The 17,692-nt window shown below is 36.7% G+C and overlaps 1 protein-coding gene across 2 annotated transcripts in view; it reads right to left on the reverse strand.

The window, feature by feature from the left end:
- The window catches only part of lrp1ba (low density lipoprotein receptor-related protein 1Ba), a 259,135-nt gene that overhangs the window by 109,035 nt on the left and 132,408 nt on the right, over positions 1-17,692 (reverse strand). For both annotated transcript variants that reach the window (XM_082138205.1, XM_082138204.1), the window contains 10 exons: positions 14,938-15,087; positions 9,268-9,408; positions 8,374-8,499; positions 7,486-7,617; positions 5,189-5,323; positions 4,947-5,076; positions 3,697-3,823; positions 3,387-3,538; positions 2,986-3,110; positions 2,108-2,479 (listed from right to left, as the gene is read on the reverse strand). In XM_082138205.1, the coding sequence (XP_081994331.1) occupies positions 2,108-2,479; positions 2,986-3,110; positions 3,387-3,538; positions 3,697-3,823; positions 4,947-5,076; positions 5,189-5,323; positions 7,486-7,617; positions 8,374-8,499; positions 9,268-9,408; positions 14,938-15,087 (1,590 nt within the window). The remainder of the gene's footprint in view (positions 1-2,107; positions 2,480-2,985; positions 3,111-3,386; positions 3,539-3,696; positions 3,824-4,946; positions 5,077-5,188; positions 5,324-7,485; positions 7,618-8,373; positions 8,500-9,267; positions 9,409-14,937; positions 15,088-17,692) is intronic.

Raw genomic sequence — 17,692 nt, forward strand, 5'->3', positions numbered from 1 at the left:
CATTGAACACTACACAAATATTAATGAAATTTTTTTAATATAGGCGATTAATTATCCATAGTGACATAGGAGGTGCCGGATCCAATAAAAAAGGTTCCGGATTCAACGTCGGAGGTGCCGGAACATGTTCCGGGTCAAATTAGAACTTCGTGATGAAAGGTAAAACCAATGGATCTCGTTGCGAATTTATTTTTTTACATCACCTATATGGGCACATTTCGGGTTTAAAGGTGCTCTAAGTACTTTTTTACCTTAACTGAACAGCTTCGGAGTCATTGGAATGGTTATATTACTTATTTCGGGTTGAATGGTGGTCGTTTCGCACCCCCCTGGTGCCCGTGAGCGGAAAATCCGCACTTGCAACTTTGAGCCGGCGGGCCGCTGGCCGCCGCGTCAGGAAGTATCGCGTTTTATCAGGTCTCGCGATGTAAAAAAATGCTTTACGGCCAAAAGAAATCTGCTAAAATGCTGTCATTATTGCGCTCCCTCACGCTGTTCGAACCCGAATGAAGAAGACGTTTTAAAGAATGTCCCATCTGCTTTGATGTCGTTGATCTACTAGCCTCTGGTGTCTGAGAATCGCAGAGTTTTTACAACAGTGTTGTCAAATATCTATTCCGAAGCTGTGGGGGGAGCTCTAGAGAGAAACCTGCGAGCAAAAAGCGAGAATACAGCGAAGAAATCCCGAAACTACTGAGCCCTGCTTTAAACCAGATGGCAACGGAAAACCAGAAAATCTTGATGAGCCTGTGTGCAGAATATGCGGAAAAACGGTATTTGTTTTGCTAGTTGTCTTGCTGTTAATTTTAAATAAACGTAGAGCAGGTAGCTAATCAGTGTCTGCTCGTTTATTCAAACCAAGTTGTCCTATAACAGACGAACGTCGCAACGACGACGACGGTTATGTTAGGAACCGTCACATTTCATTTGACTCACGTCATAACCGTCATCACCAATTCTGAAACCGGCACACCCCTACTTAGGAGCTGTTGAAGCAACACACAGTTACAACTGAGAGATAAAATTTACAAAAAAACATGTCCAGGTCAGATCAAATAAACATAAAAAAATATATAATATAATACAATATAATCTTAGCCAAAGCTAAATATAATTTCCTATAAAAATATCTAATTTATTATAATTTATTTTATAAAACGTCACCAGGACATGTTTCGTGAGATTCACCCTGACAAGTCAGTTCTCCATTTAAACTCAAAATAAAACTCAACTAAAATCATTACAAATCAGATATTATAAAAGATGATTTAAAAAAGCCAGTTCAACCAAAGAGCTACAGTACCACACATTACTTCACGTCTATCGGCTCTCAAACAAGAGAAGGCTACATAGAGAGAAGCTGTTTATCAGCCGAATGCCAATCTGCAATGTATCAGCATAAATCCATGACAAAGCATAAAGCTTAGCGTCTAGGGTCAGGTGTAACAATCCACGGCCTCGTTTGACAAATATCACAATTCCTCTCAGGCAAGCTATCGTTCAGCACGGCAGCTGTGAAATGACAGCTCTGCAGGTTAATGGCATACTGATTAAATGAGACGTGTGTTAATGTTGACAAGGTTAGGGCCTGATAAATCACATGAGGTATGAATTCCAATGCCGGCTACTGGGATGCTGCTTTATCAGAGTAATTGGCTGTACCCTGTACAGATAATTTATTTACATTTCACCACAGTTAATCGGACATGATGCCACTACAAATATGAGCTGCACTGCAAATAATGTAAATGTGTTATGAAAGTACTGTGGACAGCATCAAGCTGGATGTTTAAATAGAAGGGATCAGGAAAAAGGTCCAAAAGTTTTGAAAAACAACCGTATTCTATTTATACAAACAATATTCAATTCATTCAAATGTTTAAAATGCATAACCATCACATACGTGATAAAAACTAAAAGGTCAAGGATGTCTGAAAACCATTCATCAGCACTATTCGAAAGTAATTTGTTTTCTAAACAACATTTGTTACATCATCTTCATCTTCACAGTGTAAATACATGAAAAGTGTATCAATACAACTACTAAGCGCAATTGATAAGGACATAGGCGAGTAAAAAAATAAAATAATTAGACACAATTACTTACTCTCAGCAATGATGCGTTGTCCTGTCCAGTCGTCATTTATAACTTGTATATTCCCATAATGAACATCGCTGAAGAAAATCCGATTTGTTCCTTGCGTTTTCTGCCGATGATCAAAGGCCAAAGCTATAATGTTCTTAAAATAAGTCGGGTTCTCATACACCCTGATGGGGGAGTTGAGGTTATTCTCGTCCGAGAGATGAATACTCCTCAAGAGGGTCCTCTCGGAGTAGAGCAGGTAACCCTCGTACCTGTTGCACCTGAGTCCATCCTGAGCAAGATATCCGTGGGCACAAGCACAGGTTTTCTGGTTATTCCCCAAGTAAAAACAAAGTTGCTGGCATCCTCCGTTCGCTCTGCTGCAAGCGTTCGTACCTGGGTGAGTCGAAAAATCAGAGATCAGGCTCCCTACGAAGTGCCTCAACGAATTATATCACCTACCAATCGCTTCGAGACTGCTTCAGCATGCAAAAAAAATACAGGTTTAGTACAGAGTGAGGATTTCATGTTAGGGTGAACTAACTCCTTATTGTAATGCTCAGAAAACTCAAACTTGCTCAGACATTTACTGCTATTTCAAGCAAGTCTAATTGATCTCTTTTACATGCGTGTCAGTCAGCAGGTGTTCATTTGCTATCCTGCTCCTGAAGGGCCACTTTTCTATCGAGTTTAGCTCTATTCTTCATTAAACTCCCCTGAAGCAGCAAATCAGGGCCTTCAGGGTTGCTAGAAAATTGTGTTGAAACAGGTTGGAGCTAGGTGGCCTTCCAGGAGTGAGATTGGACAACCCTGCTTTATCTGGGATAAATGTATGAATGTACTTGTGTGCCTTGGTGCAATGTTCAAAGAACAGGAAAACTGCCATTAAGTGAAACCTCAACCTTTCTCCCGATCCTGGTTAAAGACCTTCACATCTTTCAGACTGACGCCCAAGCCGCTCCTGATAGTGACCACGTCCACAGCATCTTTCTTGGAAGCACGGCGGATGGATCCGTTGGCGTAGGCTCTACCGTCATGGGGGCACAAGACCAAAAGTTTGACACTCGCTAATCAATGGCCCTCAACTAATTAAAACCAAAGAACTCATTAAAATACAGTACACAGCTGGTCTAACAGAAGGTGAGGTAACCCATCCTTGGAATGACATTGAACTGCGGGAGATTCTGATATAATCAAATGTGTCTTCTTGCGCTAACATTGTGACCTTGTAGGGAAAGTGGGACGGTATCTGCTTTCTTGGGCCATTCGTAGAGACTGTAACATTTATGGAAAAATAAATTACCTGTCAGACCAGAAGAGGTAAGCCCCAAAGACTGCTATGGAAAACATATCCACCCCACTCGATGAGAACACAATCTCCCTCTGCTCACCCCGCTCAAGGTTGATTCTTTCGATCTTGTTGTTGCGGGCGTCGCACCAGTATAATTTATTTTCCTACAATGCAGTTGGAAGACAAACCTCATGCATCTATTGTATTAAGAATGATGGTTTATATGTTCTCAGTGCCCTAAAGCTGCTAGTTAAGCCATGAAATCAACATAGACTGCAGCCGGCTGCAATGTAAGCACTTTAGACAAGAAGAGGAAGCAGACCTGGTAGTCTATGGAGACACCGTTAGGCTTTGCTAGTCCGGTGCTAACAAGCACGGATTGCTCCGAACCATCGAGACGTGACCTGGAGATGGTAGGACTCTGGCCCCACTCTGTCCAGAACAGAAACCTGCATGAATTCAAAGGACAATACCATTAGGGGAAAATACTTTCCTGAGGAATTTTGACCTTTTCACAGCTTGAATTCCAAGATTTATCTTCAGTTACAATGAAAACAAGCATAATGCTGTATTCAGGCTCTTCTGAGAAGTTCAGAAATCCTAATTAGACAGTGGTTTAAAAATTCACTATCATTCACAGACCATTTCTAAATGAAATCCATACAGTCAGAAAAAAAAGTGCAAACATTTGTACCTTTTGGCTACAACAGCTTGACACTGGATCAATACATTTAAAGGCACAACTTTCATCTAATCCTAAAAATTGCATATTTGTACCTCAGAGTAGTAAAATGTGCCCCCAAGGTACTACTATGAATGTTTTAGGGGTAAATAAGGTACAAAGGTGTCCCTTTAAGGGTACAGCCCCAGTGACAAGTTCTTGTACACTTAAAGGTAAAAAAAAAAATGTTTGACTAGATGACACAACTAGACTGAGTGGATAATTAAAAGTGGTCTCCATGAGACAGACTTTAAAGGGTAGAAGTTTAAAATTAAGTCCTTGGTGACTATGAAGAAACGTTATTTCAGGGGAAGCTAATTATTTTGATGAGAGATTGTAAGGTAATTTTTTTCTTTGGAATTACATGCACCAGTGAATATTTCACAAGAAGACCAAGAATTTGTAAGTAAAGTCACTTCCAATGTCATATTGGTTTTAAAACTCCAACAGGAATCTTTAAATTTGATCTGGGCTAATCTGAGTCTAATTATTTCTACCAAATATCACTGACCAATTTCTGAGTAAGATAGGACCCCAAAATAGATGAAGCCACATGATATTAGGGATTGGAAATATATTGAAGCTTAATGTTTATACTCCAACCTACAACAGTACAAAGCTTTATTTAATGAGATAACTCATTACAAACGGGAGGGCAACTCATATTAGAATACATGCTACAGAAATTATAATGCCTTTAAGGAGGACGTACATCTGCAGTTAACAAGCTTTGAAGTGCTAATTGCACACACTAACTGTTCTCTAGACGACTATAGGTCATTCGTGTTGCCACACTTGGGTGAAATTGAAGCTTAGCAGCAGAGGAAAATAAAGCACAGAGCAATACATACCCTTTCATTGGGTGTACCGCAATGGCTCTGGGTTGATCAAGTCCGTCAGATATCACCACGGCACGGTACATACCGTTCAACCGAGCAACCTCAATGAGATTTAAGCCATGGTCCGTCCAGTAAATGTTACCTTTGGATGCAAAGCAACAAAGACCCTGAACCAACAGAGAAACAATAAGCCCGACAACATCAAGGCTACTTGGAAAAGCATAGAAATGCTAAAAGAATAGAAACGGACTCACCTGCAATCCAGTCCACTGCAAGTCCTTCAACGCGTCCAAGACCGTTTGTGACAATGTCCTCTCTCCAGGTCTGATCTCGACTGGATCTAGAGATTCTGTTGGAGCCCATGTCTGTCCAGTACAATGTGTCATTTCCTAAAAAACCCAAAACCAAATGTTTGGATAGTTAACACAGACTAATTAGACCCTAAATGATATAACTACCTTATTATGGGGGCAAAGTGCATATTTATTTAGGGATGCACAATATATCGGTTCCATATTGGAATATAGACTATCGGTCGATATTGTATACTTAATTTTGCATGCCAATTACCCTTATTTTTACATTTAGATAACCTTTGCTGTCAACTCACTAATATATATATTGTATTTGTATATGTAATATGTATTGTTTTCATTTTCATTTGAGTAATTGTCATTTTGTAATTGTCTTGTGCTTTTGTCATTTTTGTAGTCATTGTTTTTTAAACATGTCTAGATTTGTAATTAATTTTATTTCAGCTTTAGTTTTAGTTCTTTTTTGTACATCAAGTTAAATTTGTTGCTTTGTCAACTCCCTGAAACCAAATAAGTTATTTTATTTCAGTTAACTTTTTCTTTCTTTTTTTATGGTTTTAGTTGTTGCTCACTATAATAACCTTGATGTATTCTAAATAAAAGTGGCAAGCAACAAAAAAAAAAAAAAAAAATTCTTAAAAGCATGAAATGGATTATTCGTTTTTGTCTTTTATGTCACAGCGGCTTAGGACTGTGCGCAATCTTGTGTTGATGGCCAATTTGGAATAAACAAGGCTCCACATTTTTTATTTATTTTTTAAGAGCTGCCAAGCTTTACCTAAAATAATAGGTCTGCTCCAACTGGCTGAAATGTCTTTGCCCTTTTTGATCTCAATCAAACCCGTCTCTTCTCCAAAACAATAGAGGCAAAAAAAAAAAGAAGCCTAAAGTACTCGTGATTGTCCTGGCTCCCATGGTCTGTCCTCTTCAAAACGTTTTTATGAAAATTGCTTTGACTTGGCTGCACAGTTTTATCCGGAGCTTTGAGCATCACCAGCTCCTCGCCTACTCAAAAATTTACATTATACTGTATCCCTTTTGACAAAAATTCCAATGAAAGCCCATTCACATCGTTATGAGACATCGCCTCATCTGTCCAGCTAATCTGTTTCGATTATCTTCCATCTGTCATAACAGCATATCTCCACCCTTCACCTCATCTCATAATGAAAAAAAATATATACACATGCAATGCAATGCCAATATTTGCTCTATCATGCAAATGGGAAGCTGTAAACTGTCTGTCACTGATGCAAAGAGTGGCATTTCCGTCTCAGTGCGGAGACAGCTGTCCAATTACTGCAGTGGATAAATCTGTACGAATTACTGGCAGATTCCCTGCAAATGAAAGTTTTTCCCATGTCAAGAGGTGATATATTGTTGTACACATGGCATGGCAATGCCTAATTGCTTTGGTTTCTAAGTACAATTCAAAGGTTTATGGAAAAAACAAAAACATTAACAGCTAATTTTTGTCAGTAGTACTTGAATGTTCATCATTTTAAATAATTTTTACATTGTTCATTGAGGGTAAAAACATTTTAATGAGGAAAACAATATAGTGCATAAGTACATCTGTGTGCATTTCTTTTTACAAAGTAATTTTAAAAGCAATTTTTAACCATTATAGCAGTGAAGTTATATCAAAACCACCATAATTTATGACTTTTGACCCTTACTCTTAATTTCTATAAGACTGCACTCTTTATGCCATTAAATTGAAATAAAGTTATTGAAATAAAGCTGACATCAAATAAAATATGAATATTAGATGAATAACAAAATGATTTTAATGTAAACAATACATTTTAAATTGAAATACTAAAATTGCTAAAACAGAAACAAACTAAATAAAAAAGACAAAACCACATAACGAAATCACTTTTTTTTTTTATTAAAATTAAATAACACTGATACTGTACCTATCTGTAAAAAGTATAAAAATACATTTTCCTTTTCGGATTTAATAACTGCATCGGTGAATAACTGAAACAAATGTTTTAATTGAAATACTAAAATTACTAAAACTGAAATTTAAATGAAAACTAATTCAAAATATAAATAAATACTATAGTAGCGTATAAATAATACTAAAACAATGCTAATACTGTATATGTCAGTAAAGTATTAAAATACATTTTTCTTAGAGAATTAATAATAATCAAAATATTTTTTTTCCTCTTAGATTTTTTTCCTTTTCTTTCAGAATCAAAGTAAACAGATAAAAGTGCACTTACCGGCATGATAGTCCAGACCCACAGTGAACAGAGTGCCAGTTAACGGCATCAAAACTTCAGAGTTATCGCTTGGATCAAGAGACAGTCCTCTTATTCCTTCATTAACGGAGTACATCAAGAAAGACTGAAGACCTACCAAAGAGTCAACCCAAAAAAAAAAAAAAAAAAAAAAAATGAACCCTGCTCTTAAAAATAATGAAAACTTCTGAGATCCAAAGGTTAAAGGAACATGCCGACTTTTTGGGACTTTAGCTTATTCACCGTATTCCCCAGAGTTAGATAAGTCCATACATACCCTTCTCATCTCCGTGCGTGCCTTAACTCTGTCTGACGCACCCACCGCTAGCCTAGCTTAGCACAAAGACTGGAGGTAAACGGCTCCAGCTAGCATACTGCTCCCAATAAGTAACATAAGCGAAGCACTGCTACTTCTGCAAAGTAATTTACTCCAACTCTGAGTGAACTCTCTGCTCCTCACCACGGGGCTTCTCAGGTGCTGTGAGCAAATCACTCCGCCCAAGTAGCAGTGCTTCGCCTTCTGAGAATATAGTTCCCAGTATGTATACGGTTAGAAGATGGCTGTGTCTCATGTGACCTTGTTATTTGTACACGCTGTGACTATACAAATCACAACATGTAAATAGGAAAATGTTGGCGTTATTTTGTCACTTATTGGGAGCAGTATGCTAGCTGGAGCCGTTTACCTTCAGTCTCTGTGCTAAGCTAGGCTAGCGGTGGGTGCGTCAGACAGAGTTACGGCACGCACAGAGATGAGAAGGGTATGGACTTATCTAACTCTGGGGGATATAGTGAATAAGCTAAAGTCCCAAAAAGTCAGCGTGTTCCTTAATTACATACATACGCTCAGGTCAGAACTAATGGTCGTACCTTCACAGGTGGACCGGTCCGGACGAAGGTTGTAGCCCGTGGTACAAGAACACGTCCGAGTGGATTCAGAGGTGGGCAGGCACAGCTGGGAACACCCGCCGTTGTTCGGTACACAAGGATTGCGACCTACGAAGAGAATTACTAATTAACTAATCATTTGTGAAGGCGAACAGGTGCATCTAATGCAAATCTGTCAAAACCCTCTAGCTTGTATACTTTCTTAAACCAATTTCAGGAACATCACAAACTCAAAACGGTGGCGCTTTGACTTTGTTCCTCGGACACCTTGTCAGAAACACCCCAGTTAGCTTATTTGAAGTGGCGTAATGAGACGGGCCTTCGCTCCCATGAGGTTCGTGTCAGAGAGATAAATGAGGGAGCTAATTGGTATGAGGAGATTTGAGAAGGAAGCAAAAAGATTTACCTTAAAGAGCCTCTAATTGCCAGTTTTTTTTTCTATCCTAATAGAGTATTGAGAGGATCAAGCACTCCTCCGCTAATAGACCTGTCAGTGATATGAATGGTCCTCACCATAATTCATAAAGAGCGAAGGGATTTGACAACGTGTGGGTGTAGAAACATAACCGCTGTCCAAGTCCTGTGCAACCTCACCTTGTAGAAATGACAAGGATCTTTTCTTTTCTAATGGTCCAATATGACCAAAATCTTATATCACGATACGAGTAATTTTACTATATACACACACACACATATATACATATATAGTTATTTTTGCTTCAAAAAAGGTGTTTAACACGTGTTTAAAAAGTCAATAAGGGAATTCAGAGATCAAAAGGTGTGGGAACTCTGATTTTGCTGGTTCTTTGATTTGATCTTAATTTGATCTTAGTGACTCGGTGAAGTTGTTGAATTTGGAGATATGTTTCTTTTTACCTTTCTGACTGTCTTTGTCATACACTTTGATGTGGACCACGCCTGTGGTCTTATTCCGAAGAACCGTCAGGTTTTTTCCGTCCCTCTTGTTAACGGTCCCAAGCTGAGCCAAAACATCGTCCGCCCACCATAACTTCCCACCTAGAGAGAAAAATATGTTTTGGAACAGTTGGAAAAACACCAAAATATCTAGTTAACAAGTAACACATTCACTTTTTTTCCAACATCAAGATTTCAGGCTAAAATTTACAGTATGTCACCATTTTGTTTTTCACAAATATTTCTGTATTTCTTTTGCCTCCCCTAATCCAATTAAAATATTTAAGATTAACATGACATTGGTTAAACCAATAGCATGAATTTGCGGCGGGACTATCTGTCTGTCAAACAAGTGGAAGACGAAAAGGAAACAAACAAAACTAAAGTATTTCTGAATGAACATTTGAACAAAATAAAATAATAGAATTAATGCAATGATATAGTAATATAGTGTTACTTTTTATAATAAATTATTATTATTATTATTAAATTAATATTATTAGTAGTATTTATTATTTAAATACTTATATATTTATTATTATTATTAAAATAAATGTATTCAAATAAATATTTAATAAATAACAATAAATATTTTTGACCTGTTAGTTAATAAGGGGTCATAAAAACTTGCATTTTAATTATAGAAGAATTAGAAAATGCTGTTTCAATAGTTGGTTATGGCTGCATGGAATATACAGTAGTACTTCTTGGCATTTATTACATAAACACACATACTTATCCTCTCTGAAACTGAACTGGGATGAAATTGAAATGTGTTTTTATCCATGCTGTATTTCTTTGCTGCGGACAGCACACTGCAAATCCACTAAGCCCTACGTCAACTCAGCCTTTAAGAAATGGTACAAAACCGCGGAAAACAGAGGGCTCGGCTCTGATTACACATCATAAAAAAGGACTGCAAGTGTGCCACTGTCTCCCAACATCCCTTTCCCCGGTGACCCGGACCGCTCACGACGAGCTACACATTCCTATGCTCGTATTACTTGCGAGTCGTGTCTTAGATTGAAGGAGGAGACGTCCCTTGGTGCCAAACCACACCACTGTACCTCTGTTTTACCCACCCTCTCAGCACTTACGAATCCCATAGGTGCGAGCAACGGCATCTTAGTCCCCTGGTAGCCCTTAATGGATTACATACAGATGCCAAAAGCAAGCAGGACTATTCTTAGAGCTCGGTCGGAGTTAAAGCTATCAGCCGTTGGCAGGCACAAAACCCAGGGAAAATGAATTACGGAGAACAGTCTTAGTGTATACTTCACGTAGGGCACAGCGGAGGATTGTTTAGATGCTCCATGACGGAGAAAGAGTTAGAGTACATATTTAATTTGATGCAAATGAAATGGGGCTGGGAATGAGTCAACTGGTAGAGATTTACATGCACCATTTTTGTTTTATTTGTAACATATTAGGGCATACATAGTTAAACAGATTACATTTCAAATGTACATTTTGTAAAGATTTACACAGCTTAAGTAAGCAGAAATGTCAGTTTCTTGTGTGTGAAAAAGTAAGTACACCCCTAAGTAAATATCACCTAAAATTAGAATCAAGTGCAAATGAACAGACCATCGGTAAATAGGCTGCACTTTATTTAAAGCTCTGTAAACCGTTTGGTCAAGAATATGGTACCATTATGCCTAGACCTAAAAAAACTAAACTAAACTAAATGTAAAGATAAGCTGTTTAAATGCACTTACTGTACTTTTTCCTGATAAGACAATTACATTTCTCTAGATATGTTGAATGAAAGATTCAAAAAGTCATTGTTCAACGGATTCAAATGAAGTTCTAGTGTCAATAAAGCCATGCAAGTTAAAAACGACCTTTTAAAGGGGTGCAATTACTTTTTCACAGCACTGCACTGGCATGGGCTTATTTGATTCCCTTTTTTTTTTTTTTTTTTTTTTTTTGAAAAATTGCTATATTGTGATTTGTATAGCATTAAAATGACATAAAATCAAGTTTAATGAAGGCTGAAGTCTTTTTGTCCACTGAGACTTTGTCGACTTTCATCGTACATAAAAGTTATTGAACAAACTCTACTTCTATCCCCCATAGCCTCATCTGAACTAAATGAACAAGTTAGATAAAAAAAAAACACATTAAATATAAGAGTGCACTTTCTTTTTCCACAGAAGACAATTTAATTTCATAGATATTTGTGTTGTGTGAACTTTTAATGCTTTTAATTCACAACACTATAATGGCATGAATATAAGGGCTAGTTTGATACTTGAACTTGAACTTCCTGCAAAAAAAAGCTATATTGTGATTTAAATTATATAAAATCCTGTCTTACAATCCACTGAATATTTGTCGACTTTCAGCGTACATAAAAGTTAAGGTACTTTTATCCCTCATTTTCATTCAACACATTAAACATTTCCCAAATAAGGTCCAAAAGTTCTTCAAATGGAAGAACGAACAGACTATGTCATGTAAAGACAACAATGACAAAGAAAATGAAAATGGAAGCGAAGTCATTAATAATTCATTATCTCTTTACTTGTTTCCTTACTCCCGGGACAGCTGGTAAAACGGGGTTAATTAGACATTAATATTAAACAAACGAGTGTAATGATCAAATGGCCATGAGACGAGAACCCAGAATGTGTTGGACGAGGTTGAATTGTTTCATCTGACAGAAAAGAAAGGAAAAAGAAAGTTGGAAATAAAGTGAGAGAGAAAAACAATGAGTCTTAAAATGACAGTCAATCCGTGTTTCTCACGAATTTCTCTGCTGTGTGATTTCACTATAAATTTCGATATAAGTTTCCGTCTTGTTTCAATAACTTGTATGTGCCTTCTAAATAAGACTCTACATAACAAGGGTGTTATATAGTACGGCTCCACATAAATTAGGGGAATAAACAGAGTTCGGTGTGGCTAACCAGAGAAAACACTTCTTAACCATCACTCCATTACCAGCTCGTAGCTGCTGTTTGCTGGTATAGTGTTCAGTCTGATTATATTAGAAGTTGCCAACGTCAGTATCTGATTGTGAGAGGCTTTGGGAAGATGATATAGTAGAAGCGAGAACAGGTTGCTCCTCAGGGTTTAATCGAATAATACCTTCCCATTCGGCATGTTTGGGATTCCAATTGCATTTTATTAACGTTGGCGGTGGACTTGGCTGGGTAGATGATTTATCTGTTACACAGTCCTCAAGATTAAAGACCTTTTACCTCAGGTTCATTGTGCAAAATATTACACAGCCTCTACTGAGAAATAGGCGTGGGCGGAATAAGCTAAATTAAATCAGTTATAATTTCTATGGCTTTAAAATTACATTTCACAATATAGTTGTTTCAGGAAATGTAATACAAATTATTAATATATTACACAATGGAGTGATGCCTATGGTTGGATATTGCAATGAATCATAAACTGTACTCATAAAAAATACTTGCATACACAAATGTATAATATATACATATTGTATATTTAAATATTCATTAATGGATTAGTTACATTTCAAGCCATTGTTTTAAAATAATAAAAAAATCTAATTTATTAATGCACCTTTTTTTTGTAAAAGTAAAACTATTTTTTTAATATATAAAATGAATAATGAATAATATAATGCATATACAATGTAAAAAAAAAAAAACATTAATTAATTGTGAGAATTAAATTTATACATTTAAAAGCTCTCAATTGTAAATGGATGAGTCATATTTCAAGTTATGTAATCAACTGAATTTTTCATTAATGTGCCGTTGTGAATTATTATTTTTTTTATTTTTTTTTGGTAAACGTATACACCACAACCCAAAAGAATGGTATAGAAACAAATTTATATAAAAAAAATTGCTAGTAAATTTCATTATTAATTACAAAGAAGTGTCAAGAAACACATGAACAAACATGTTTAAGACCTGGCTCCCAAATAACGTGAAACACTGACAGCCCTATAATACAGTCTCTATCCAAAATACAGCTGAATTTCTATTCCCACACAGTCCCGAACACCTATCAGCATACCACCACAAAGCTCAATAATAATATGTTAGGCCTAATTAAAATGCTTCCAGATCTTCTCTCCCTTGGTAGTCAGGACGTTTTATCTCCTGAAAGCTGAAGGTTAGATATTTCAAACAGCAGAATTGATGTCTTTAGCTGATGATCCTCTGGTTTTGAACCAGCTGTTTCACTCATAAACAGATTAACGTCAATCCACAAATGATGAAAAATGGGCACCGTGCTCCCAGAACCCTTTTCAACAGAGTTACCAGGTCAGAAGAAATTAAATGATGAAAACAAGAGGGGCAAATGGGCAAGTGCTTCACTGAGTTACTTTATGTGAGAGAAAGAAAATGAAATTGAAACTATCTGCTCTCGGCAAAAAATAATATGTTTATAAATGTAACTATAGATGTTTGTTGTTTTTCTTTAAAGAAGTCAAAACTGACCCTATTTACTTTCATAATAAATATACTTGATCTTATTGTGCACAATCCAGCAGTGCACTTTACAGAGAGAAAAAAGTTTCGATCATATTTTCTGAAAGTATAAAAAAAAAGGCCCAAAAAGTGATCTTTTGCGCTAGCCTTTTTGCCCTCATTTATGGTCAAATAAACCGGTAAAACCTTACAGTATAGTTCCAAAAGTTAACATGAATTAACAATAAAAAACTAACAAACACAGATTTTTTAAATCTAAGTTTGTATCGGTTTATAATATTGAATGTAATAGAATGCAAATTAATGCAAATAGAAGTTTAAATTCAGTTATTATGAGAAAGAGGTTGCACTGCATAAAGCAAAAGAAAACAAAAAGCAAAGCAAAGCAAAAAAAAAAAAAAGCGAAGCAAAAAAAAAAAAAAAAGTAAATCAAAGCAAAAAAAAAAAGAAGAAAAAAAAAAAAGTGAAACAAAGAAAAAAAAAAACCAAAGAAAAAAATCTAATCCAGTCCAATCGAATCCAGAAGGGTCAACTCAAGTCCCTTCGACATTATTTGCGCCTGCATTTTCTGTTCAGGAAAGTCTTTTCCACATTACACAAGTTAAATGAGTTGAATACCATTTTACATTTACATTTGCTCATTTAGCAGACACTTCTATACAAAAAAAAAAAAAAAGAGGATCATCAAATCTTTGTCAATACTTTTTTCATTCGCACCTGCTAAATGAATAAATGTAAAAGTCATAATAAATCTTTATGATTTGTACTGAAACCCAACCGTGAGTCAGAAGGCACACATAAGATGACAGAACAAATTAATATCTGTCTTTGGCCAAGTCTCAAAACTGGCAGAGCTGCTACAATCAGCAAACACAGCTGTGAGTGACATCAAAAGATGTGAGTCATCAATGAAAGAAAAAAAAAAAACATGTCAGAACATGATTAGAGTTGCGATCCAAACCCTTTAGAAACAATAATCTCGCTCTATTGATTTGTAATTGCAGTGTACTAAAACAGCTCCACAATTAAGCTTTAACAAAAACCCTGGAGCCCACATTCAGCATAAAAAGTATTCCTTATCACTCATACACCGCTGTTCAGAAACCATTTATACTGTCTATCAACGTACTAATTCAATAGCTCCATTATTTGCTTGGTTATAATTAACCTTATTAAATGAATGCTGATGAAAACAGCCTTCACTCACCCATCACTGCTAATGCCATGGCTTTCTGTAGCTCTTTTTTCAAGCTGTCAATCACATCCAGGCCACTCCCATCCAGGTTACACCTATTAATGGTTCCGTTTCCTGAACTTATCCAGTACAGCTTGTTGGCCGAGTAGTCAATCGACAGCCCTAAAAAGCACAAAGATGATATGAAAACATGTAACGTTATTGTTCATTCAACAATGAAAACAATCATTTTAAATAATATAGGTTATACATATGCTAAAATGCTGTTCATATAAGCATAATTATTGTTCCAAAGAATTTTTATTACTCAAAGGGTGTTTCCACCAAATTAAGCAGCACAACTGTTAAATTACATTTTATAATATTAAAAAAATATATATATATTTTAAATTGTAATAATATTTCACACTATTACTGTTTTACTGTATTTTGTTATCAAATAAATGAAGCCTTGAGAGAGAAAATTATTAAAATATGAAACAGAATGTATGAAGAAAAAAAATTGGTGAATATTCCTTTAACGCAATGCTAAAGACTTAATAAAATTATCCAAAACTTTATTATTTGAGATCATCATTTTTCCAAAAGATGTTTCTGTTTAACATTCCTGATTTAAATAACAAAGAATTGAAAATTGTTTCATCTCATGAATCTCAACACATGCTTACAAAATGTGTCTGGTTATTTGAAATCTGCAATTTCCCCTACAGCAAAGCATGTTTATTTGAGGCACAGCATTAATAGTGTACAAAAAGAGTTCAAAAGGTTGTTTTATGCTTTTATTTCCTTCATTCGCAATAATCCCTCCTTCGCATCATAATGATAACCGCTGTTACTTAAGATTTGGCTCAGGCCATAATCACACGTACTGTGAGTGAGGGATATTTTTGTTTTAATTATGAGTTGAGGGAAGAACCGGGAACATCACAGAGAGCTCTAACAATAATACCCTAGGCTACTTCTCAGACCAAATTACTATAGATATAATGATTTCAACAGACACGGCCCAGAGGAAGACGAGAATGAGTAAATGGCGCCCTTATTCTCCCATGAAGTTACAGTATGTTCATGTACACATGCCATTTGTTAATGTTAAATAGATTGTTTGAAACAGAAACAATAGCTTTATTAAATCTTTTTTTTTTTTTTTTTTACAGCACAGATAAAAATTCAAAGCAAAGCAAAGAAAGGTAGATAAAAACAGCTAGTGTTGCTAACGCCTTACATTATATGGTGTTTGCAAATGAAAGACAAAACAAAAAAAAACAAAGCAAAAGCACAAAGAAAAAAAAGAAAAAAATCTAAGCAAAGCAAAAAAAAAAAAAAAAACAGCTACTGTTGTTAATGCCTTGGTTTATTATTGTGTTCGCAAATAAAAGATAAATCAAAACAAAGCAGAGCAAATCAAAGTAAAGCAAAGCAAAGCAAAGTAAAGCAAAGCAAAGCAAAGCAAAGCAAAGCAAAGCAAAGCAAAGCAAAGCAAAGCAAAGCAAAGCAAAGCAAAGCAAAATCAAAACAAAACATGAAAGACAAGACGAAACAAAACAAAGCAAAATAGCCAAGGTGTTGTTAAAGCCTTTCTCTATGTTGTTTTTTGCTGATTGGCTGATTGGCTTCTGCTGATCATGCAGCCAATGAGAATGCTTGCTCAACATTTAAATAGTCTGGTTCACTGATTGCTGTAAGCTAATAGTGCAGCGCACTCTTAGGCTCAATCCCCCAATCCCAATTCACCCCTTGCCCCTACCCCTCCGTTTTGCGCGTTCCCGTGAAGGGGAAGGGTTGTTTCGATTCTCTTTTGGTAGGAGGGGTAGGGGTAGGGGTAGGGGGAAGGGCCAGGGCCAGGGCCAGATAGCCCTTGAAACGAAGATTTTTTCGGGACCACACTTCAAACGAAGGGGTATGAGAAATGTACCTGCATACACCGGCTACAGAGGCAACATGACTGCCAATAATCATTTTCTTTATGTCACATTCAATCTTGTGTTCATATTTACGGTCATGTTCTTCAAAGAAACGGTTGCAAAAAAATCGCTAAAGTTCGTTAACAATATGACGCGTGTAAAAAGCAAAAGTTTGAAGCGAAGTGGACGCGCGAATGAGGCGAATTCGCGTCCACCGCGCCGCGCTAAACGCCTCATTCGATCCGCAAGACCTCCAGACGCGCGTAAACACGTCTTAACATTGAAATCACTCGCGCCAGACGCTCTATTCGCGTTTGGTGTGAACGCAGCATTAGGCGTCGAAGATATCGTCATCTCCGTTGTTTTCTGCGAACATCAGAAGAAAAATACAAAAAAATAGCTGTAACTCACGCAAGACTACAGCTGACGACGGCATCTTGGAAGATTGTGATAAACACTGCCGTATCTCCTGTGACGTAGGCGCTAACAATGACGTATAATGACGTGTAACAGTGTAGTAGTGGTGTCCCATTTCTTAGGGGAATATTTTCACCCCTACGCCTTGCCACTCTGTTTCAAGGGGCAAGGGTAAGGGGTAGGCGAAGGGTTAGGGGTAGGCGAAGGGGTATAAAATAGAATTGGGATTGGGCCTTAGAGTTCCTCTGAAACCCTCCACCTCCCCCAGCTCCACATGCCTAGATCTGCTACAGGATTTGTGTATGTCTGTTTATGCAGCAGCAGCATATCTTATTCTCACAGCAGTCTGTCTGTGTATCTATTAGCAGTAGCAAGTCCATACTTGCCGTTCAGCAGCAGCAATAATCAACAGCTGGAGCCATAATTATTTTAAAATACTATTAGTA

Source organism: Leuciscus leuciscus (genome assembly GCF_965113295.1).
Source record: "Leuciscus leuciscus genome assembly, chromosome: 15".
Classification (NCBI taxonomy): Eukaryota; Metazoa; Chordata; class Actinopteri; order Cypriniformes; family Leuciscidae; genus Leuciscus; species Leuciscus leuciscus.